Here is a 23,673-nt window from a genome sequence, read left to right as displayed (position 1 = left end):
CACAAAATATTTACTTTTGTTCCTGAGAAATTGACCTTTTTTTCTTCCTCATCTTGTGCAATCTGTCACACAGTCCAATTCATAGTAGCACAGACACCAACATTCTAATTCTAACATTTATATTCAGTTAATAAACTGTCTAGGCTACAGATCTCCAAAATCTAACTTAGGACAGGTAACTGTGAGGAGAGCGAGTAGTTGTTACCACTAACCAAAATGATCACTTGTATTACCAACATCAGATAAAAAGCTGATTTTAAGGCCAGGATCTCTCATGATGCTTGGTACAGAGTAAACAAAGCAGGGAATAAATCACAGAAAAATCTTGGATTTCAGGTTTCAGGGAAGAGCACAGGAAGTACAGATGGAGATAGGAGGAAATTGTGAAACTATCACAGGGTGGTGCATTAACATATCAACATCCCATCAATGATCAGGTCTGGGAAAGCACCATGAAATCAAAGTTGTGGGGAAGAAATAATCAGCTCCTCCCAAACAAGAATGGCAACATGAAGGAATCAGCAAAATGAATATTTAAAAACTGAAACAAAGTGGCAGGACTATCCCTGTGAGTTGCTGCCACACACTCACATCCAATAGCCAGGCATTATTCCACAGGGGGTTAAACACCAGACTTCTTCCTTTGTTAAACTCAGTACATCATAAAAGCCCTCTTAAATCAGCCAGAGAGAGAACTTGCAGCCTTTAACTTGAGAAAATGAGTGAAAAAAACGTGGTGCAGCTCTAGAAAATCCCTCACTGCAAACAGTAGCTTTGGCTTTGTAGTTCTTACTCCAGCATACAATGGTTAAACACCATAAAACAGGCACTGAGGTAAGAATAAACTGAATATCCCAAAACAATCCAAAAAAGAACTGCCCTGGATGCTGCTGAGCCATCCTAGAGCAGAGTGAGCAATCTCAAGTGTTCTGGCTGTGCCACACTCTGGATGACTAACACCAGGAAAATGTTCCTGGGCTGTATGCTCACTTTCCCTATATTTATTTTTCCATTTAGCTCAAGCTTCACACAGAACAAGTTTTAAGTTGCTGTTAGACTCGTTTCCTTAGGTTACAACTTGAAAAGATTTACAAAAGCTTTTAAGTCCAAATGTTTTCCTTGAAATGCAGGCAGTGAGGAGGAGATTCTAATAACTAAAAAAGCTTTCCAAGTATTTTCTCATTTTTTCCTGAGTAGATTTGCCAAAACTTATTAGAAATTTAACTTCACATTTTTCTGATGTTGATCCTCCTGAGCAGTACTGTCCTAACTGTGTCACAAAACACATCACCTAAATCTTCCCTTTAAAAAAAATAGGGATTTAATATTAAAGCTTTCAGCCATAAAAATATGTTAGAAAATGTAAAAATTCAATCAGCATAAATTGTGACCAATTTTGATGAAGAGTTTTTTCTACAGATAAACAAAATACAAATCCAACACTTGTCTTTCTCCCTCTCTCAAAAAACTGCAAAGCAAAAACTGCAGGATATGATGTTCTGCTCCACACCTCCAGGTGAGCTGCATTGGGGCACCACAAGACAGCAAAACAACAAACCCCCAAACCAAAAACAAACCAAAAGAAACCCCATTAAGGTTGAAGGGAGAACTCCAAGCAAGGGGTATCTGATAAAATTAAAGACAGCCCTCATTACTAGGATAATTTTGTAAACAGCAGGTCTTTTAAAGCACCAATTCCTTCTGCACTGTGTTCTCTGAAGAATGTTACAATGAAATTCAGAGCAGCAGCTTCAAAGGGAAAATGAAACTGTGCAGCTTTCTCTCATCTGAACTCTTTCATGTTAGTGCTGCCTCTTCCTACACTCCCTGCAGCCTTCCCAGACTATGGAAATACTACAGACACACTTTTCAATTGTTAACTACCTATTAAAAATGTAATGCTGACAGGGAAACGCTTCAGACTTTACAGCTTTACTGCTGAAATGTCAATAAATGTTATTATGGCATTTCTGGGATGGTTTCTGCACTGGAAACAGAAGGTAACACAATTACCAAGTAGCAGGAGATTTAAAAACAGTGTCAATAACTCTTATAATGGCATTTCTGGGATGATTCTGCACTGAAGACATAAGGTAACACAATTACCAAGTAGCAGAAGATTTAAAAACCCAATTTTGATACAATATTTGCTTGAAAACTCACTGAAAACCAAGTTCTTCATCATGAACCAAAACTCTCCCTCAACCTCAGCAGTACTAAAGAAAATATCCAAACTGTAATCAGATTCCCTTTATAAATAACCCCACTGCTCTCCTGCCACATCCCTGACAAAAGGGACTGATCCTGCTCACTCCTCCTCAGATCACTAAACCCTGACACCCACCTGAATCATCCTACTGATTTTAGGAGTCACAGATTGGTAAATTCAGCTAGGTTTTGATGAACTAGGACCACTGCTTTAACATTTCCAGAATTCATTTTCCCTGTTTGCAGCAGGGTTGTTCATATGCACACAACTAATAAATTCATGAACTGCTCCTTTTGAACACCCAGAAACACAAGGAGTGATTTTTACCAGATCCCAGTCTATGCTGCGGAAAAACGTGTGAGACTTGATATCAGCAAATCCTGTCTGGGGCTGACAGCCAAGCCTTTCTTTGGGATCCTGTGGAAAACACAGACACTGGAATTACACACTCCAAGCCACTTACAGCCCACGTTTGCCAAAAGCCCACAGAGATGACTCCAGCATTTCCATGACTGTGCAAACTCTGCTGGGATAAACACCCAATGGCTAGCAAGGGATGCTTAATTTGGGTTTTTTTTTTTTGGTAAGTAAAATCTGTCTGAAACTTAATTTTAAATTATCTTCTACAACTTCTTAAAATAATTCATATCCTTCTTCTTTCCATTCATGGTAACGGTTCTTCAGATTTCAATCAGCTTAATTAAATGAGTTGTAAGTATTACAGAAAAGAGTTTATAAACAAAGCTACAGTTATTTTTTAAAAGCCTTCACCTAGCTGAACATCAAATGCCTATGCTGTGGTATTCCCTCAGTAATTTTGAGTCTAAGTAGGATTTTTAACATAGAGGATACTATGGTTTTATAGATTTTCTGAATAGCAAGCAGATTAACTTCTTAACTGCATCACTTTCAACAGGAAGCTCTGACTTCCAGCTTTCAGATGCTAAAAATAAAAGAATGTTACTTACCTTGTTTAAAAATCCTTTTAACACATGGGAAGCCTTGACAGAAAGAAACCTTGGAATCCGGATTGGCTTCTCCAGAATTACTGTGACAGGTTTAAAAACAGCAATATTGGGTTTTGGTTTGTGACATTGACCATGAATTCAATACAAACACTTATTTCAGTATGGTACCAGTTAGAAAATGGAAGATAAAGTAATTTTTAAATAATGCAAATAAAAGGAGCTACAGGAACTCAAGGCATTGTTCAATTGACATGGCAAGATTTCCTCAGGGACATGTTATCTTCATCACCTTTCATTATTTGTTGTAAACAGAAAAGAAATCTTTCAGTCCTCAGTATATGGAAAAGTGTGATTTTAAACAAAAATTGATTTTATATCAGGCCCTTGAAGAAGAACATGACAGATTCTGTTACAGAACTGCAGGAACTGCTTTAGGGAAGTTTTGCCTGTTATGGAGTTGGCAGCATTGTGGGGTAACACTGGGAAAGGAAACGCCAGCTCTGCTATGCAAGCTGCCCGTTTGTTTGGTATTCCCCCAAAACCACCCAAAGCCCAAGGGCTGTACCTTGGAAGAGGTAATCTTCAGTGTTCATGTCTGGATTGTCAGTGATGATGTCGAACGGGGACCTCCCCGCCATCATCTCGAACATCAGCACCCCCAGCGCCCACCAGTCCACACTGAACCCTGCAAGGGGCACACAGAGCTTTCTCAGGAAGCACTCTGGGGATTTGGCCTTCTCTCTCACACAAATCAAGATTGATAGCCTGGTTTTAGGGCATTTTTGGTGTCCTGGTTTAGGGCAAAATTGGGAGAGAACTTCTGAAGGGGTTCCTCTATAAAGCAGATTCAAGCGACCCCTTCCTCAACAGGTCAGGAAAATATTTCCCTGGAGAAAAGTAGAAAACTGATTTGTGGGCTAAACAGACAAATGGGCATCATAAAATTCCCATTAAATTTCTGGGCTAAACGGGCAAATGGGGATACAAGCATCATAAAGTCACCTCAGGACATACTGAAATCCCTGACATGATTTACACCAGCACTGGGCGAGTCTGAGTTTTCTCAACTGGGGTGACAAATGTAGGGGAACTCAGAGGTGTCTGCAGGCAGCAAAGCTGCAATTTAAATGTTTTCCTACAGTATCATTTAATAAATATTTTTCAGGCCAAGTATGATTTAAAAGAAGCTGAAATAAGTGATTAGAAGAGAAAAAAACCCTTTATTTCAGGAAAAAATTAAACTCTAAACAAGTACTCAAGTTTTATTATATATGAACATAGAAATGTGTAAGTCAAAAAATTGTATTTGAACCAAGCTATAGCTATATTTATTGTAAGAATAATTGTTTAGTCATGACTTACCATATTCTTCTCCTCTGAGGATCTCTGGTGCAATGTAATTTGGTGTCCCACAGAAAGTGCTTGTAGTGTCACCTGGGCCCAAACCTTCCTGCATGCAGAAATCATTTCATAAATTAAAACCTGACCTCCTTTTCTGGGTATTTCCTTTAATTAGACTTAAAACCCCAAGTTACTCAGGGAGTGTAAAGAGCTTCCTGTCTCAAAAAAATACTCATAGTGCTCAGCATGGCCTAGGACTCCACAGCTTCTCTTCAGTAAAGTTCATTAGAAATGAGTTATATCATGTATGTAACAATATTTTGCTTACTAATTACAGATACATTTAAAAATCAGTTAAACAGTTTGGAAGTCCTTTTCAAATAGATGTCAGGGAAAATAAATTCTATTACAATTCAGTTCCAAATGTGGCTCTAGTCAACAGTTGAGTTTTTTCAGAATAAACTTCCAATTCCACAACCAAATTCTGGGCTCAGTAACACCAGTGTTAATATAAAGATGAATTTTCTCAATGTTCTCTAAGAGTGACAGAAGAAAGGTCAGGAAAATCCTACCTTGCACATGCCATAATCCGTTAATTTGATATGACCCTCTGCATCTAAGAGAACATTGTCCAGTTTTAAATCTCTGTAGATGATGCCTCTTTCATGTAGGAAGTTTAGAGCAATACAAATTTCAGCAGCATAAAACCTGAAATTAAGAAGGAGAAAGTTCATATTAGCATTAAGGTGGTACAAAAGTTGAAGCAATTTCAATATCTGTTCTTAAAACATCATTTTACAGCCAACCTTTATGTATCAATAGCATAAAAAACCCAAGCTACCTTTACTGATAAGGACACTGACCTCTTGTAAGACCACTCCCTAAATAAAAATGAGATAGTTTTTTTTTTTTTCATTCTACTGATTAGGAAAATATTTATTCTTTATTCCATGGATTTTTTTTTTCTGAAAATTCCACACAGCAAGATGGAAGATCTTTATTGTCCTCTTATTCAGAGTGACAGTGAAATTTTGTGTAGTGCAGGGCCATGCAAACTGGATTTTCAATCTTCTCCCACTAACACTGTATTATTTCAACATCAGAGCAAATTAGGTAGAATATTACATGTACCATGAACAGATCAAAGAGGCATCACCTAAATATGAAGCAATAAAAAGGAGTAAATTGGAATAACTGCTACTGCTGATGAACTGCTTGCTCTCTAAAAATATTCATATCCTTCAAAAAATAAAATTTACATTTCTTCTCAGGCAGAGCATTCTAAACTTAAGAATCCAAGTCCATAAATCAGCAGAAGAGATGCAAACAGGTGCCCTGTGTCAGGAAATACCTTGCATGTTCCTCAGGAAGTTTCCTCTGCCGTTGCATATGGAACATGAGGTCTCCCCCATTCACATACTCTATGACAAGGAACAATCTGAAATGATAGAACACAATTAATTCACTCCAAGAAAATTCTCCAGAAAAGCTGTTGCTGTTCTTCCCATCTGAGCCTTTTTCAGTTTCACTCTTGATTCAAACCTCTAGATTTCTTACAGTTACAAAGCTACCTGAGAGGGACAAAAGAGAGCATTTATTTGATGTATGTTATGTAGGAACTTTCCCTTTATTTAAATGCTGCCACCTTTATCCGTATTATTATAATTAATAATTATATTCACATATAATTATATGAATTAAATAAGTATGACACTGTACACAACACAGGCACCAGATGGAAGCTCTGGGCTCATTTTTTCCTCTGGAGAATGTTTGAACCAGGCTGTTCCACTCTAGAGAAAAGTCAGCAGGGGACAGAGATCCAGGTGGAATTGGGCAGATAGAAGGATTTCTGTTACAGCCTGCAGGAGAGCTTTCATCCTTGGGAAAATATGATCCAGGCAATGCTGCCAAGGTCAGAGAGAGCTCAGGACAGGAACAGAGGTGCTGGGGAAGGCTGGGCTGTCCCAGGGAGGAGCATTTCCTTGTACACCTCATGTTCCATGAGCTGAAAGCTCCTTTCCACACATCCACACACTGCAAAACATTCCATTTGAAGAACACATGCTCCAGTCTCTCACATCATTCTAGCTGGTGATTTTATTGTTCTTTGGAAAATGATTCTTAATTTGAAACACTTAAAAAGTGTTAAAACTTAAACCAGGAAAATCTCTTGGACAAGATCCAGCTGGCAGGACTCCGAGTGGCCTCCCCACAAGAACAAAAATGCTAAACTGAAATTAAATAAGCAGCAAACAAAATACATAACAATGCCATGAGTATTTTATTACAGCACTCCTGAGGTTTTTTGCTTCCAGCTTTCCTATCCTATTTAGAACCCCCAATGTTTGATCACCATTCAGAACTTGCAATTTCAAGTTCCTTGTCAAGTCATGTCTCACAATTGGCAGGCCTCGCTGGGTTTATAAGGATTTACTGAAACACCACCAGTTTCACAGGATGGAGGTTTCAGCTTGTTGCCATCCTTGGCAATTCTGGGCAAGTCCAGGGCATATATTTTATTACAATAATGAAACAAGCATCATCAGTATCTGAAACAATGAACAGCTACATACAGCATCAATTAGCCTCACATTTAGGTACACATTTGTGTTAAAAACTTATTTAAAACTATATTCAAGAGGAAGAACATTTTTTGCTACTTCCCCCCCATTAGTACCCTTGTCACAACCCGTTCTATTACAACTCATTTTCTTTGGGCCACTTAACACAATCTGATGTTGATGAATTAATTCACTTGGAATCAGTTTTGTGCTTTTCCTGCTCGATGTAAATGAGGTCATAATTATGATTTTGTAACATTACAGCTACCATCAAATTGTGAATTCATGACATTATGGTTATATCCATGGCAAATGGCTGAAGTTACCAACAAAAAACTAGAGTTTCACTGCATGAAGCAGCTGGGCTGGAAAAGCAGGACTCATAAAGATACACCAGGAATACAGAAAGCTTTGATTATGCTCAGCATGGGTTTTTTTTCCTATTTCTGCTCCTCAGCTCTGTCAGTGGAGCTGCCAAAGAGGAATGCACAGGATCCTGCTGCTGACACAGCCTTTTTCTGGGTTTCAGTAGTTACAAGAACCATCCTTCTCAATACTTCACCCTGCCTGACCACTTGAATTTTTGTATCCGGTGTACAATTCTACTTCGTACTTGGTGAGAAGGTGGTTGGGAATGTTGGTTTAACTTAAGAGCCTTTCCCAACAGTTTCTTAGTTGTCTAAAGGTTTATTTAATTTTTCTGACAAGTTTGTTTTGGTCAAATCCTCACTCAGTAACCTCTGGAGATCATTCTTGATTTCTTTCTCCCTGCTTCCAAACACTCCTTGGTCCATGTACCTTCAGAACACTGACACAGCTCCTTTACCTCCTTCATCTCTGTTCTCCCTGCTAGGAAGATTTCCTCTGGCTCTAACCATTAGGGAGGTGAAATTTTGGGGACTGAAGAAAAGGTACAGTGCATGCCTTTGTATTTTAAAACTTGACAATACACATTGCAACAAAAAGTTTTCATGGATTTCCCAGTCATTTATCCTTAAGACTTTGCACTCTACACTGCAAGTAAATTGGATAGAATGACAATTTTCTGATTATGACATATATGGCATGAGGTATTATAAAAGTGTAACAGCAACCAGGTGCCTGTGAAAACAAAAAATATCCCAAACCACATCCCAATTCCCCAGTAACGTACTCAGGCAGGGACATGAAAGTTCTTGTTTTCTTCATATTCCAATTGCAAAATAAGCAGCAAATAATCCAGTTTGGATTGTGCACACAGGGGAAAGAATTAGTATTTCTAAGTTAAGAGTTAAATAAGCACTTTCTCAAAATCACACACTGCTTTGATATGTGCTAAAGGCTTTTAAGCCTCCTAGGTAACAATACCACGATGCAGGTAGGGGTTTATATTATTATTAAAAGGTTATTACTGGGCAGCCCAGCTCTCAGGCTCTTTAGGAACAGTGAACTGCTGAGAACTGATCTGGCCTGCTCAGCAGGAGCTGCTGTAAAAGTTGGGAAGCTCCGTGTTCCCCGTTCCACAGGGCTGTGCTCAGGAAGGCAGGACTGCTCCTCCTGTCCCTTCAGCTCTGCCCCAGAACATCACACTCCTCTCCACACCCCTGCCTGAGCTACCCCCTAGAACTGCACCACTGAATCCCTGACAATGCTGATGCTTCCTTCCAAAAATTCCTGGCTGTGTCATGGCAGTGGTTACATTTGCTTTAGGGGAAGCAGTTTAACACAATGATCAAGATTCTTAGGAAAAAAAAAAATAATAATTTCATATCTTTCTTACCGACTTGTTGTTTGAAAGCATGAATGTAAACCAACTAGGAATGGGTTACTGGATGCCTGTTCAAACACATGTTTCTCTGTCTGTACCCAATCAATATCCTGAAACAGAGTAATTGAACAATCAGAACTCCTGCTGGATAACCACTGTGGGTATTCCCAGAAAAACACCTGTGAACATCACAGTCCTGCCTTACACACACTGGCATTGTTGCTTTGTTCTTCAGAAAGGCAAGGACCCCTTAAAATCTGGAGAAAATGATAACACATTGTCATACAGTTATATATTCAGAAGTCATTTAACCATTTAAGGAAGGCATGCACAAAATGTAAAGTATTGTTAATAAAATGCATCTGTAATATTTGATAAACTGCTCACACTACTGCATGGAAATAAATTCAGTTCTTAGATAAATGATCCCAAAGCTGCTGAAGCAGCTCATGCCAGTAACACAAGCAATGTGAATCTCCAGCTTTTAAAAGGTTCAAGTGAACTGAACTTCATCTCCTCATCTGAAATTGAAATTTAACTCATTAAAACTACAAAAAGCTGCTCAGTTGGTCCAGCCAAAATAATTAAAAGCATCACAGATACCTTTAATCCTTCAACAGGGAGAAGTCCTGAATACCCAGTGCAAAACCACATCACAAAAACCTACCACAGTTTACATGATACTGGCACAGTGCTGCAAAACTCAGAGCTGTGCTAACAAAGCATTTAAGCTTTATTTCATATAACCACACACAATTTTAACATCACAGACAGCTGGGTTTAGCAGCAGATATTCACCCTTCATGCAATGCACTGATCATGTGCCACCCTGCAAACATGCAGGACCCTGCCAATATACCAGAATTATAATTGTTCTAAAAATTCTCCATTTACCACTGATACTCCCAGCTTCCCAACCAATCTGGAGACAATAAATAGAGAGACTGAAATGAGACCTTCCTGTCAGGGATGGATGCTGACACTGAAGTCTCAGAGGAAACAAGAACTGTCACCATTCAATTAAATAAATGGTTTTGTGTGTGTACCCTTGTGAAGACACATCACCTTGGAGGGGTAAACCTGAGTCCAGACCAAAATCCAGAGCCAAAAATCCGATTTTGAATAAAGCACTAGCTATGCCCACTTCTTCTTGGTTTAACTAAATGAGTTTCTCTTTAATAGTCTTTAAATTAACTCTTCATTAGTGCACTTGGCATTAGGATTATACCAGTGCTCCACTTAACTAAACTAAGCTTAACAAAAATGAACAGAAGCCCAGGTATTTGATTTCCCTCCATTTCACTTCTCTCCAGCAGCCATACCCTGGGAAAGCACAGCTAATTTAAACATGCTGCTACTTGCTATGTAATTGATTTTCTTTTTTTGTGGAGCACTTCTAAGGTGAAATTACCATTACTTGCAATATCTCATGCACTCACAGAATTCAGTGAATTTCCTATCAATTCCCAGAATTTCATTATACACCCTATCTTAGAGAAAAGAAAAACCAATTAGCTCTATCTTCTATGTAATTATGAGAGCTACAATTCCAGAAAGTCTTCTCATCTACCTCTGCTTCTCAAACAGCTGCACAACTCATTAAACAGGACTTGGCTTTGGCTCCCACCTTCTTGGAAAAACACATGTTAAAAAGGAAAATGGTAAATAAACCACACAACAGCCTCATCTTGGTTCATAAAAAGGAAACATCAAATAAAGGAGAGAGCCAAAGGATTTTAGGAGAACTAAGCCCAGCCTCTGGGATAATGACAGAGATGACAGAGCAACTGATTGAAACTACCAACACAAAGAGCACTTAAAATAGTGTTTCGATGTTTTTGCACAAACATTCTACTTCCAAAAAAGGGTATTATAGGAAAAGGATGAAAAAACCAAAACCTTTCCCTTTTTAATTTTCAATTTTCCTCCCAAATTCATGCATTTGAGATCTTATATTAAAAAAAAAATCTAAAGGATTTTGAAAATAATGGAGAAATGCAGCAGATTTCTGTGGCAGACAAAAACACAGGGATCTCAAATGGCAATAGCATAATTTTTGAACTCATGGAAGAAATATTTCAGAATACTGAGTCACTTTGCACATAGGTTCTGCCAGCATGAGTTAAGAACAAAGTTTCAGCTCCTTTTCTGACACACAGACAATGCTTTTGCCTGGAACAACACATTTGCTTTCTTTCAAAATTAAGTGCACAAATTCCACCCCATTTACCTTATCACTTACAGATTAGCACATTCAGGTTGGAATGTTTAATACATGATTTCTAGCAAGACTATTAGTAATTGTTAGTTGTTATTAAAATAAGGGACATTTCTGTCAGATTTCATCTTGGTGCTTCATGCAGAGCTGATGACAAATGAGCTCAAAAGTCAGAAAAACTTTTCTGCCAGAGAAATTGTCTGAATCATGAGCTTCTTGCTTAGTTGAATGTTTTTTGTTAAAGCATAGTAAGTTTTTATAGTAAAAGAATGCAATTAACACAGACTTTTACCTCATCATCATGGACCAGTTCTTTTTTCACTACTTTCATGGCATAAATCTGATCATTCTTTTTTAACCGAACTAGAAGAACTTTGGCATAACTTCCACGGCCGATAACTCGGATTAAATCAAAGTCCTGGAGTCCAAGCCCCTGAGAAATCTTAATTCCATCCATTCCATCAATGACTGGTTTGAGATCCTGTATAAAAAGAAACAGATGCTAGAAACTGAAGACATTTCCATAGTAAGTAACTATTAAAGCAGAGAGATCTTTTAGCACTGGACAGAATTTGCTGACTTTGCTTGGCACTGGCACCCAGGGCTGGATGCTGATTGGAACACATTTGTTTAGAAATGTTTGGTTTCCATTGGGTTTGCTCTAACTAAAAGTTACTGATTTTTTCAAGGCAGTAGTTCATCCAACTAATCATTTTCATATTCTCTGCTAGAAAGCAGAAGGCAGTGCCTTGAGAAATGAGGTTTATCCAAATTCCTGAACCTCAAGCCATGGACATTGTATCCTTTGTACAAAGTGAGGAGCATTGTTCATACTCTGACTGATACAGCACAAATTAATAAAGGCTATCTAAAAATAAGATGAATAAGGAATCACTAATTTGCTAATGCATGTACTTGTCTTGGTTTCAGTTTAGGCAACAACTGTCTGTGTTCAGCTCACTATAATTTTAATGAAAATTAAGATTTCTAACAGGTTCCTGGGTATACAAAGAAATGGATCTCGGTTTCTCAAGTCTGAGAATTTGCAGGAAATATTCCACTATGAAGAAGGTTATTTTGAAATTAATTATTTAAAAAAGAGAAATTTTACCATCTTGGCTGTTTGCTGGAATTAGATGTGAAAACATATGACTGAAGATGGAGCAGCTGAACAAGCTGAATGCAGCAGGTACTTGGACTTTCAGGTTTTACCAATACACCCAAGGCTTTGACACACTTCTGCGGCCTATTTTTATCTGACCTCACACTACTGTACTTGCAGACAGATCAGCATTCTACAGAACTGTGGAAAGTGTTTATATAAAGAATCTTGATCTAGGATTGACTGCTATTAGAAGAGATTGCTCTAAGCTTAAAGATTCTAGACAAAGCTCCCAGAACAGCAACTCCTTTCTGTAGGATACCTTAAATCATTTCAGTACAGCTCAAAGGCAAGGTGGGACAATCAGAGCAGTGTAATTCAGGACAGTTGAGCAAACAGCACCTACCCAATTTCAACACAAACATGAGCACTGACCACAGCCAAAGCCAGTGGTTAAAATTTGATGTGTTTTTAATTTTTACCCTTCCATTTCTGAATTTGAATAAAAATCTGTAGCTACATGACTGAAAATAAGGCAGTCACCCAGGAGCAGGAGCTACTCAAGTGTGAAAGGAATGGTAGTGACAAGCATTGTAGTGGAGGCAAAGGAGAAAGGTGCAGCTTTGCTCAGAGGGGAACATCAGAACAACTACCAGTGCTCTGCAGAGTGCATCTTATTTATTTTAAACATGCTAGAAGCATTCTTAAAATAAATGTCTTTAAGCCCTTTAGAATTGAAGCACATTCAGAGTTTTCAGACTGCTCTAAAGGAATAACATTGTTGATGTGCAGAGATTGAGTCAGATCTTCTACAAAAGACCTGAAAAAAGAGTTTAAGCATATGTTATTCCACTTGTGTTTCCACAAGAGCTGTATTCAGTATTATTTATATGAACCCTCTCAGAGAGCTGGGTAGTTAATGGATTACCAGACTGAACCAAGTTCCACAGCAATAGCCTGAGGATGACAAAGGGTGAGCATCCATTAGGGACAGCAGACAAGGCAATGGCAAAGCCAGCATTTGTTGTAAGGACCATAAAAGTCAAACCCTCTGTTAAATCACTGTTATTTCAACAAATGGAAGTGAGAAAACAAAAGGTATCTTGGATCATGAGTGGCAAGACAACAGCTTAACAGAAAAGAAATCTGCAAAAATACTGTAAAAATGCTTTAAAAAAAAAAATCAACATTCAGAAAAAAACCCCAGACTTTTGAAAAGGGCAGCAGAAAGCGCAGAACAAATATTCAACTATTTTATAAAAAGTTGAATGATTAGGCTGGACTTGATGATCTCAAAGGTCTTTTCCAACCTAGTTCGTTCTGTGATTTGGAGTACATAAATACAAATTGTAAAAATATTTTAAGAACATACCTCAGAGTCATCTTTAATGGTGTCATGTTTCCGGTTTGAAGGAATGTAGGGAACTGGAAAAGAAATCAAAATAGTGTGGTTATAAAGGCCTTCACTGAAACAGTTTTCAAAATCAATAAACAGAAAGATATTAAGTAGCTTATGGCCAGTTTGCTTTCAATATCACTAGACAGTTGACCATATTTTTCCACTTTTGTAAACAGGAAGAGGAAAAAATGAGGGCAAAATGAGGGGTTCTAAAGTAACAAAGCACTCACTTCCATCAGTGTCTTCTGAAGGGAGATCAGCCTCATCGTTTTTGTCATCTAAGCGAGGTTCCTGGGAAGGCATGACCGAATCCTGCCAAACACACAGGTCACACAAACAAACCCCACTGGGCATGCAGCCCCAGCCTGAAACTCCATGAGATCCTCACCTCTTCCACAATTAAAACTGGATTCTGGAGACTACACGTTCAAATATTGATATTTTGTAATGCATGGTAAAAGCAGCCTACCAAAACCTCAGTGCTACATCAGACATTCTCTGCAGCTACAATAGATGCTTGGCTGTCTTCTATTTTACAGCAAAGCTCAAAATTTTAGTTTACTTAAAGACCTCTGAGTGTTTCACATGAAACTACAACCAAGTAAACACTTCAGCATGATGTTACACACTCCATTTAGAGCACTGGCATATTCCTTTCCTGCTTAATAAAAACACGAATTGTTGCTCATTATGCATAAATTAGTGAAGATCACAATAACAGATATTTTATATTGCATTTGAACCCTGGGCTCATTCCCCAGACAAGTAGGACTATTCCAGGAAATACAGCAGCATGAAGAAAGTAATTGGCAAGAATTGGTAATGTCAAGGCAAGTCACATACAATACCAGCAAAGAAAAATACTGGTTTAAGTTTTAAGTCACAAAAACCATGATACAAGCACCACTGAAATACTGGGGATGAATACAGGAAAGGGCTAAAATTCAGATACACAGATGTGTAAATATTTTGATGTTTAAAGCCTAGGACAGACACTAGCATTGGCAATGGACTGAGGGCCATGGAAAGGAAGAGAAACAGTACTGGAGAACCTGAGGTGGCAGGAACAGGAAAGCAATAAGCCTTTCTGAAAAGAGCAGTGCAGAAATTACATCAGTTCTTAAAACATTCCCAGAGGCTAAAAGGAATAACTTCTGAGGTTGTCAGTGTCTAATGGAGAAGTCAAATTCAAGCTTGAGCACACTGAAGTCACATCACAAGCTTTCTTTCTGCTCGCAGTCCAAAGGCTTGCCCTCCACAAAAACTGAAACCCAAATACTCCCAGGTGTTACAAATCCACAGCCATGCCCCCATTTCATTACTCAGGACCCATCTACCAACAGCAGCACAGGCCAGAGTGGCACCCCTCAGCCCTGGCCAGAACACACACTCACCATATGCCTTTTGCAGGTCAGTGGGACAAGGATGTGACAACGTTTATGGACCAGCAGCTTGCAGTTGATACACTTGTAGCCTTGCTTTGCGAGCCCCCATATCCTTTCACTGCACTGGCCACAGTACGCTCTCTGCAAGCCACAATGCACATCATCAATGCCAGGATCAACCCCTGATGGAAGTGAGCAGTTCTCGAGCAGCAAGAGCCCATCCCAGTCACCTAACAGATGTTCAGGAATAATTTTAGACTGTCCAGAATTACAATAATAGCTGAAGGTTACACTTCACACCCAGAATTCAGTTAATGCAGTTCTTTTTAAATGAATGTTAGGAAAACAAATACCTCAAGCATATGGAACACATTACAGTGTGACATTAGCACATCACTTTTAGAGAACAAGTCTATTTAGAATCTCAGGTTTTGACAGAGGTCACCCAAACAAAACTGCCAGAAGTCTGTACTACACAATTATGTATAAGAAGCACCCAACTGACTGTGTTGGAGAACACTGGCACAAAATGTTAAGCAGACAATGTATAAAAAGTGTTCTACATCTACACCTGTACATTTTAACAATGGCAGAACAGTTGCATAATTAAAACCCATTAATCATGTCTGATATCAAGCCTCTGTGTTGCACTGAGCATCAGAAACCTATGGTATTTTTACATATGTAAGAAAAGAGCATGTGAATTAAATCAAAATGAGGGCAAATGCAGAAGCCAGACATCCTGCTGCTGACTTTAACAGGAGAGGTTTTGAAATCATGGTTCCAGTGTATGTTGCCATGGTCAAACAACAATCTGAGATCCTTGCACACCAAGGAGTCACCCAGGCCCAGCGATCCCTCCTCACCCTGCCAATATAAAGCTCACTCGTTAGCCCCTGGCTGCCAATGCTCTCCAGTCATGCCTGCAGCAGGCTGAGGCATTGCCCAGCACCCTGCAGCTGCACAGGAGCCCTGCTGCTCCCAGCCCAGCTCAGACAGACCTCCCAAAGCTGTTCCGAAGCCCCAGTGCCAGCCTGCTCCTCCCAGGCACTGCCTGTTACACCGCGGTCACCAGATGCTCACCAGATGCTGTGTGAGTCACACACACTCCTGCCCAAAACTCCTCCTGAAAATCCCTGCTACTACTGCTAGAACAGTCAAAAACTAATGAGCAAAGAATGGAGCATTTCTCCAAATAAGCAATTTTATATTGCTCTTGTTGTATTTTAGTAGCTGTAGGAAACAAGACTTAATTCCATCCCCCTCATCTGTACAGCCAGTCCTCCTCGATCAGGAGAAATCCAAACTGCACTGCCCAGAGGAAAGAAAAGCAACCCAAAAACTGCCTGATGAGAGGAAGCCTGGGACATCTATTGCCACCTCTTCCAAAATTCCTGGCCCACCAGACTTCCTTCAGTATCCTTTTATAGGTTTTGCAGCAGTAGTATTAAGACTAAATAAAACCTGTCAGGCCCTGGAAGTAGGGGCAGGTCCCAAATCCCATCAGAAATTCAGGTAACCCTTTCATACCTCTCACATGCAGTCTAAGCCATATCAGAGAGTTGACCTTTATGTTATGTTCAACAAGATTAAAGTTTAAATTTTTGCATGTGTTCATTTATCTGTATGACCTGAAAATGTTGCTAAAGATTACTTTGAAACAGGAATGAATTCTTAAGGCAATACTCCAGCCTTAAAAATTCCATCAACACTAAAATTTGATATTGAATTCAGTAATACAGACATGACCATAATGTCTCATTAATTTATCCATTTTAATGTCACATTTCACAGTGTATGTTAACCTGCTTACTAACTTCAGCTGGATGTGATTTGTGGTCTGGCTCTGTATGATGTCATTTGTATGCAGGTATAAAAACAGTCTTGTTTAGGATTGTGACATCCTAGTCTGGGCATCCTAATGAGGTATCAAAATCTCTGTGTATATTCACTGTATACCTCATAGCAAATAAAACATTACCTGTAGCATTATGGATTATTAATGTGGCAGCATGTATTCATAGTGTTTCAAAATAAATATGTTATTATATAGCAAATAAGCATAAAAAATATATTTTCATACTATAAAATATTTTATTCCTGTAGTATGTTATACAAATTCATGTGATAATTCATATATATAATATTTTTAACATATTTAGTGATAAAATGCTGAGATTTAAGGGGTTTTTCCTTCTTTCAGGGCATTTTTGGGGTGAGAAATTTTAGAAAGAACTCTTATTTCAATTTTTAGAAGAAAAGTCCCTGCTGAATGAAAGAGTTAACTCTTCTGAGTGCATTCAGTTTTGTGTGGAATTCCCCCAAGTACATTTATATATATGCTGCAATACTTAGGCATAATGGGATAAGTGAAGGAGGTGTCTCAGCCTTAAAGCCACATTCACTTGCTTATGTGGATTAAATCAGGTTCTCCAAATGCAGTTGTATTTTAGCTCAATAAAAAAATATTTTTAAAATTCTTAGATTGTGTAGGACCCCAGATACTAAACAGTTAAAGCTCACATCACCAGCTGTAACTTTTACAGATGGCAAAGTGTTCTGAAGGTAAAAGATTTTGCTAACAAGCAACCAAAATCACAGGAGTGGAGAGAGGAGAAGCTGCTCCAAGGATGTATCAGCTCAAACAGTCACAAACACAGTATTTTAGACTTTAAAAATAAATCATTTCCACCAATCCTGTATTAACTGAAATTCAAACACTGCCAAGTTTTGCCTGCTCGTTATGACTCGAATAACACCGCAAAGCCCGAAATATGACATCAACAAGCATCCTGCTTTTCCTTTCTTTCCAACACTCCAACACAGAAAAAGCACAGACTGAGGCAAACAATGAGCACAGAACATGAGCAAACCCCAACGTTTCATGCAACAGTACTCACTCTGTTAAAACGTTTGGCTTGAAACAAATGCCCATTCACTCGGTACAGCTTCCTCCATCTTCGGGCTCCCCGGCGGTAGATGGATTCTAGGGAAGAAACCAGAAAGGTGTAAAGCAGCAGCATGGCAGCCCAGCAGCACCACACACAGCAGGGTAAGCAAGTTGTGACTCGGAACAATCTTGCTTTCCTAAATATCAACGCACAGCCACAATCCCTGGGGATTTGGATTTTTTTAAGGCGGCCGTGAGTGACGGCTGGGGCAGGATGTGCTTTCAGCGCTGCCTCTCCCTTCCCTCCAGCCCTGTCTCTTTTCCCTCACATGATCATAATCCCGTTACAGCTCCTGCCTGCTCGGCTCAGGTGAGAGGGACAGAGCTGTTAAAGGAGCAGCTCCTGGGGAAATGGCGCTGCTGCTCTCACCCGGCACCTTGCACGGACACGCAGGAAGGATGGCCGGTGCTGATAGCGTGAGACGTGTTTGCTGCTGATAACACCTCACACATGCAACATTCACCGTGCTACAAGTCTGCAGAATTATATTCTTTGTCTTAATTTTTACCTTGACAGTAAATTTTTCTTTTGTTCGGGCAGATCAAGTGCAGGTCCACAATTTTTAATATATTCTAAACATAACAAGAAATCATTTAATCTGTTTAAGCCAAACCCAAGCATCTACTCCAAGTTACTTTTGTGGTGGCTGTTTTACATGCAAATGAGCAGCTTCTGTGTGAATGGCTAATTAGAGAGTTTGATATTTAATATTAAGTGTTGTGCCACAGGGGTCCCTTTTAGAGCTGCTCACATCTGTAAGGGTGACACCACCAGGGTCAGCAGCTTCTCACAGCTGGTACAGGTGGGTACTGTGGGGTACACGGATGTATAAAGACTGACAGACTTGATTTATAATTGATACTGTGTCAGAATGAAGCAGACTGTACATTTACAATCCTCAGGAACTAATGCAAAAGCATCTTAGAGTTTCATCTTTAATGTTACTTTCAAGTTTCAAACATTCACACTTCAAAGATGAAGACTTTTTTTAAATAAAAAACCACAGATATATTTTCTGTGTCAAGTGATAAAGTAGTAAAAAGTTTCTTTGTCAAGAAATTATTTTAACATTATATTGAGCAAGCCAAAACTCACAGGCTACTGACACGCAATGTGTGAACACTGGCTGCAATACTGTGTCTGATTTTAGATCCTCTATTTCTGTCCTTCCAAAGGAAGCATTGAAGTTTCTGTGATTCCACATATCTACAGTGCCAAATCCCCAAACATTCATACCTACTCTATTTGCATGAGCAAATGTTTACCGTGCAAGCATTTGAAACAGATACTGCACTATTAAACTAATTGTTAGCAATTTGGAAAAAGAAAAACCAACCATCTTCTCAAAACAGCTAAAGAACTGCACACCCAAAGTGGCAAAGATACAGCTACTGGAACAGAGATGTAGACTGGATATGGTCATTTGACTCACACAACTCTTCAAAACCTGCCAAATGTCAACTTTAAAGCAAACTTTTCTCAAGTGCAAAGAAAATTTAAATTAGAACCTAGCAAAATATCTGCAAAGTTTTTAACTAATATGCTCAACCACAAACACCAATGGAAAACCCTTCCATCATTTCTAGGGTGACTTTTCACCAAAAGGAAAAAATCTCCACAAGGATTTTTTTTTTCCAAAATAGTTAATTAATTCATTAGACAAAGCACCATATGGAGGCAACGTAATACATCTGTGATCTGAACATTAGCTTATCACTGACATGAGGAATATTAAGTGAAAGATAAGTTAATGAGCAGCTTGCACTGATGAAGTCTGTAAATAGAAGAGCAAGTCACCTCCCTAATTAATGATAAATATTAAATCAAAGGCAGGGTTTTATAACATGTACTTGTGAGGCAACAGTCTAACAAAAACTGAGCTTAATATAGACCAGCTTTAAAAAGTGGGAACCCCTACAATTTATCCCTAGGACTGACACAGTTCAGTGCAGGGGCTGAGGTAAATCAATGCCTGTTTCTTATTCCCTGACTCCAAAAGGGGCCAAGGTAAAAAATAAGAAAACAGCCATCCCTGCAAGACACACCTTTATAGCACATATTCTATTATTACTACATATGAGGATTAAATTTCTATGAGAGAATAAAACACTCTTGTTCACTGAGGATCCAAAACTGGGACAAGTGGCTGATGCACCACACAGCTGTGCTGCCAGAGACCTCAACCCCTGGAAAACCGAGCAGGCAGGAACCTTATGAAAGAGAACATCCTTCCCAAAAACTCCCCCAAGGATATTGCCAGGCTATAAAAAGCAGTTTGGGTTTTCAAGATCATTGTTATTTTGAAGCATTATCAGCTACAAGCCCCAGCTAGAGCTCTACCAGATCAAAGAAACCACCTTGAACAATAATTATATTCATAAAATGGCAGTAAGTGCATACCTTGAATTAAGAAACAATTTATTGTCAGTGTTGTGTGAACAAAGCTCTCATCTGACTTTGCATCTCCTCCCTTCACATGGCTAAATGAACCCAAAGAAGATTTTCAGGTACATGTTCCGAGAACACTTCAAAATAAAACAAGGAATGGATTCTGCAATTCCTGGTAGCCAAGAACTAAACCAAGTTCTTACAGGATTGATGCCAGATACTTAGAAGGAGGAATACCACCACAAAAGCCTGACTATTTAATTACTGAGCTTATTGAAAAGGGCTATTTTTTAATTTATTTCACAGCACACATCAGTTAACTCATTAAGGAGTTTTAGTTGGTTGCTTGCAGGCTGATGGAGATTATATACTCCTAATTAAACAAAGTGATCTTTTCTGATTATTAACATTAAACACCAGATATTGCCTAAGGAAAAAAAAAAAATCTTTCTAATCCTCATTTTGTATCTGAAAAGGTTTAGAGAAAAAAATCAAATATATTTTAAGCTCTTAGCAGGAATAACCATTTTTAATTGGGGGACACAAATATATATTTGAAATGCAATGAAGGTGCAGAACTTTATCTACTTCCAAGAGTGGAAAATTAAAAGAAAAAAAACACAGGCTTTTTCAAAGAGTACAAGGGAAAATAAAAGTACTTAAAATTAACCAGCTGCCTCTACCTAAAAAGTGTGGGGAACAACTGACTGTTGCTGCTGTGCAATTCTTCCCTCTGTTGTCAAACTGTGCAACTGCATCACTAACAGTGATGCACAGGAAACCCTGCAAATAGAGTTGATATTGGCCTTCCAATGACATTTTCTAGGACTGGGTTAGGACTTCTTTCCTCATCTTTTAAAAAACAGCTTAGAACAAAGTTCTAAGGGAAAACATGAACACAAAATTTAACTGTGGATACAAACTGAGAAGCAATGTCTACTGTTCAGTGTTAATTCCAAATGAAGTTCTCTACAGAAGACACCCCCCAATACCATAATGAGGTCTGCAGATGAGAACTTTGAGCTGAAAAATGTAACTTGGAAAAACAGGGGAAAATAGGAGGTACAATTCCTTTCCAAATGACAATACAGTTGGTTTACACCAATGAAGGGCAGTAAGATGGCCACAAAAATTATTCCCTCTTCATTTGGATTTCCAAATGCAATTCCAAAGGCAGCTTTTATGTGATCCAGCCCTAATGAAATCTCCTCCTATCCTGAGCACAGAGGTAATTTGCTATTGCTGCAAATCACTTCTCAGAGATTAATACAACTTGTTTACAGGCCAATTACCCAGCCTGCCAGCTGGACACTACCAGAATGCCCAGTTTTTGTTTTGTTCTTTTAATGTTGTGCTGAGCACACAAGTGAGCATTCTTTCGAAACCAACTCATGAATTACAAGAGGGAAATTGATACTGGCATTTCAGATAGACTGGACTTGATAAAGAAATTACATATAAAGGTAGAACGTATTTTTTGGGACACTAAATTCCAAAGTTGTTTGATAGTACATTGCTTGACATATGTTATTTAATTTCCTACAAATAGTTACATTGAAACAATTTACATGCTTCAGAAAGCAATTTTAAGACATGCATTAGATGTCAACTGGCCCTTTTTATTTTGAATAAGCTGCTACATACAATTGAAGTTGGAAAATGAAAAGAGTATCCTTAAGAATATGGAGGTACTAAGTGCTTTGACCCCTTGCAATTATTGAAAAATATTAAATGGCCAGAAGATAGCTTTTTAAAATTTAATTTAAGGCTGATTAGCACTTAGGAAACCATCTCCCCATCCTTTTCTTTTCCAGCAGACACTAAAATTAACTACAAAGTCTGTGAAGAAAAAGCACAGTTAAGACAGCAACAATGACCAAGGAAGTGTAGGATCAGCAGAGAACCAACAAGGAAACAAATGTCCCACAGAGCAGCAGCATTTATTGCAGCACAGCTGGGTGAACATCCTTCCCCACTGCCTTAGGAGGGGCAGCTGAGTCCCACCTGCACTGCACACACCTCCAGTGCTCCCTCATGCCTGAGCTCTTGGATGTTCACCTTCAAATCCTGCTGCTAAAATGGGTCCCTGGCACTGCAAGGTGACAAAGTCACACCTCCAACGACAATGCCAGAAACACAACAGCACCAACAGCTCATTTGGAGCGAGCCTCTGACTCACAAGTCTGCGATTTTATCTGCAATTTATCAGGTGTACTTGAAAATAACAAAATATACCAATGTACCAAAATATCCTCAGGAAATCGTCACTAAGTCCAGTCAGTGGCTGCTGCCCCAGCAGTGACCATGTCCTGGTTCTGAGCATCTCTGGGCTCATCAGTGACCACAAGCTGCTGATGTCCTTCCCTCCTCAGCCTCTTGTGCTGGCACTTCTGCTGTTTGCAAGGCTGTCCCAGACACAGGATAAAATGCTGCTCTACTTTGAAAAAATGTTTAAAAAGGGCCAGAAGACAACTGGTGGTGAGTCCATGCTTCTGAAGGTGATTAACATTTTTGTTTAGGAAAGAAAAAAAGGATCATATTTTCCCTTCTCTAACTGGGCCCTCTAAGCAATTTTCAATTCATAGCCTATCATGATGTGCAGTTGGCTTCTCTGGTTACAAAGTCAGTGGTCACATGAATCCCAAAACCAAACCTGCATTGCATGGTTAATAGTAAGTCCAAAGGCTTCTTTTGATGATTGTATCATTAATTCTCCCAAAATAAAAATCACTTTCATTAAAAGATTTACTACAATGAAAAGTGAATTTAATGTTCTATTAGCATCATTTATGAGCTGCATTAAAATGTTTGATCAAGCTGAAAGAGTACTGAGCCAGTACTTATTTAAATTATTTAATTCTTTAATTTAGCTACCTTAGGACTGAAGTACAGCAAAATGAAGTTCTGAACATTTAAGCAATCTGTAGTGCCTGCATCCACTTCCAGGCCACTGTTTTGTTCTTAAACAAACCTCTATATCTTAGTACATCCAGGAAGCAATACTTTCTATTATAAATAAAAGCCTGATAACAGAAAATCTGTCTTTTATATACCCTGGAATCACTGAAGAAAGCAACCCAAAAAGTGAGGAGCAGCCTAATGAAGTTTGCTGCAGGAATTTGGTTCTGCTGTATCTCATCAGCAGCCTGCATGATTTAAGACTTGCTGGGAGTCTTACCCTAGACCTGACAGCATACATTTTCAAGAAAATTTTCATTTTTTAAGCACATGTACCCATTTCATACCTATGGGTAACTGACATTGCTCAATGTCATCAGTTAAAACTTGGTCAGTTCTTGTTTTCACCTAGTCTATTCTTTTTAATCTTAAGAAATTATGACATGTCTATTGAAAAGGTCAAAGGAAAAACAAAAAGCTAGCTAGTGACAAATCCCTGAGAA

General features: G+C 38.8%; 1 protein-coding gene across 3 annotated transcripts in view; it reads right to left on the bottom strand.

The window, feature by feature from the left end:
- The window catches only part of PRKCZ (protein kinase C zeta), a 41,352-nt gene that overhangs the window by 3,847 nt on the left and 13,832 nt on the right, over positions 1-23,673 (bottom strand). For all 3 annotated transcript variants that reach the window (XM_021529866.3, XM_021529868.3, XM_021529867.3), the window contains 12 exons: positions 17,834-17,919; positions 14,943-15,074; positions 13,779-13,860; positions 13,522-13,574; positions 11,340-11,528; positions 8,842-8,939; positions 5,870-5,956; positions 5,091-5,226; positions 4,540-4,627; positions 3,743-3,862; positions 3,178-3,257; positions 2,537-2,626 (listed from right to left, as the gene is read on the bottom strand). In XM_021529866.3, the coding sequence (XP_021385541.1) occupies positions 2,537-2,626; positions 3,178-3,257; positions 3,743-3,862; positions 4,540-4,627; positions 5,091-5,226; positions 5,870-5,956; positions 8,842-8,939; positions 11,340-11,528; positions 13,522-13,574; positions 13,779-13,860; positions 14,943-15,074; positions 17,834-17,919 (1,241 nt within the window). The remainder of the gene's footprint in view (positions 1-2,536; positions 2,627-3,177; positions 3,258-3,742; positions 3,863-4,539; positions 4,628-5,090; positions 5,227-5,869; positions 5,957-8,841; positions 8,940-11,339; positions 11,529-13,521; positions 13,575-13,778; positions 13,861-14,942; positions 15,075-17,833; positions 17,920-23,673) is intronic.

The sequence above is a fragment of the Lonchura striata genome, chromosome 24, assembly GCF_046129695.1.
Source record: "Lonchura striata isolate bLonStr1 chromosome 24, bLonStr1.mat, whole genome shotgun sequence".
NCBI lineage: Eukaryota > Metazoa > Chordata > Aves > Passeriformes > Estrildidae > Lonchura > Lonchura striata.
This window is presented reverse-complemented; position numbering and strand designations above follow the sequence as displayed.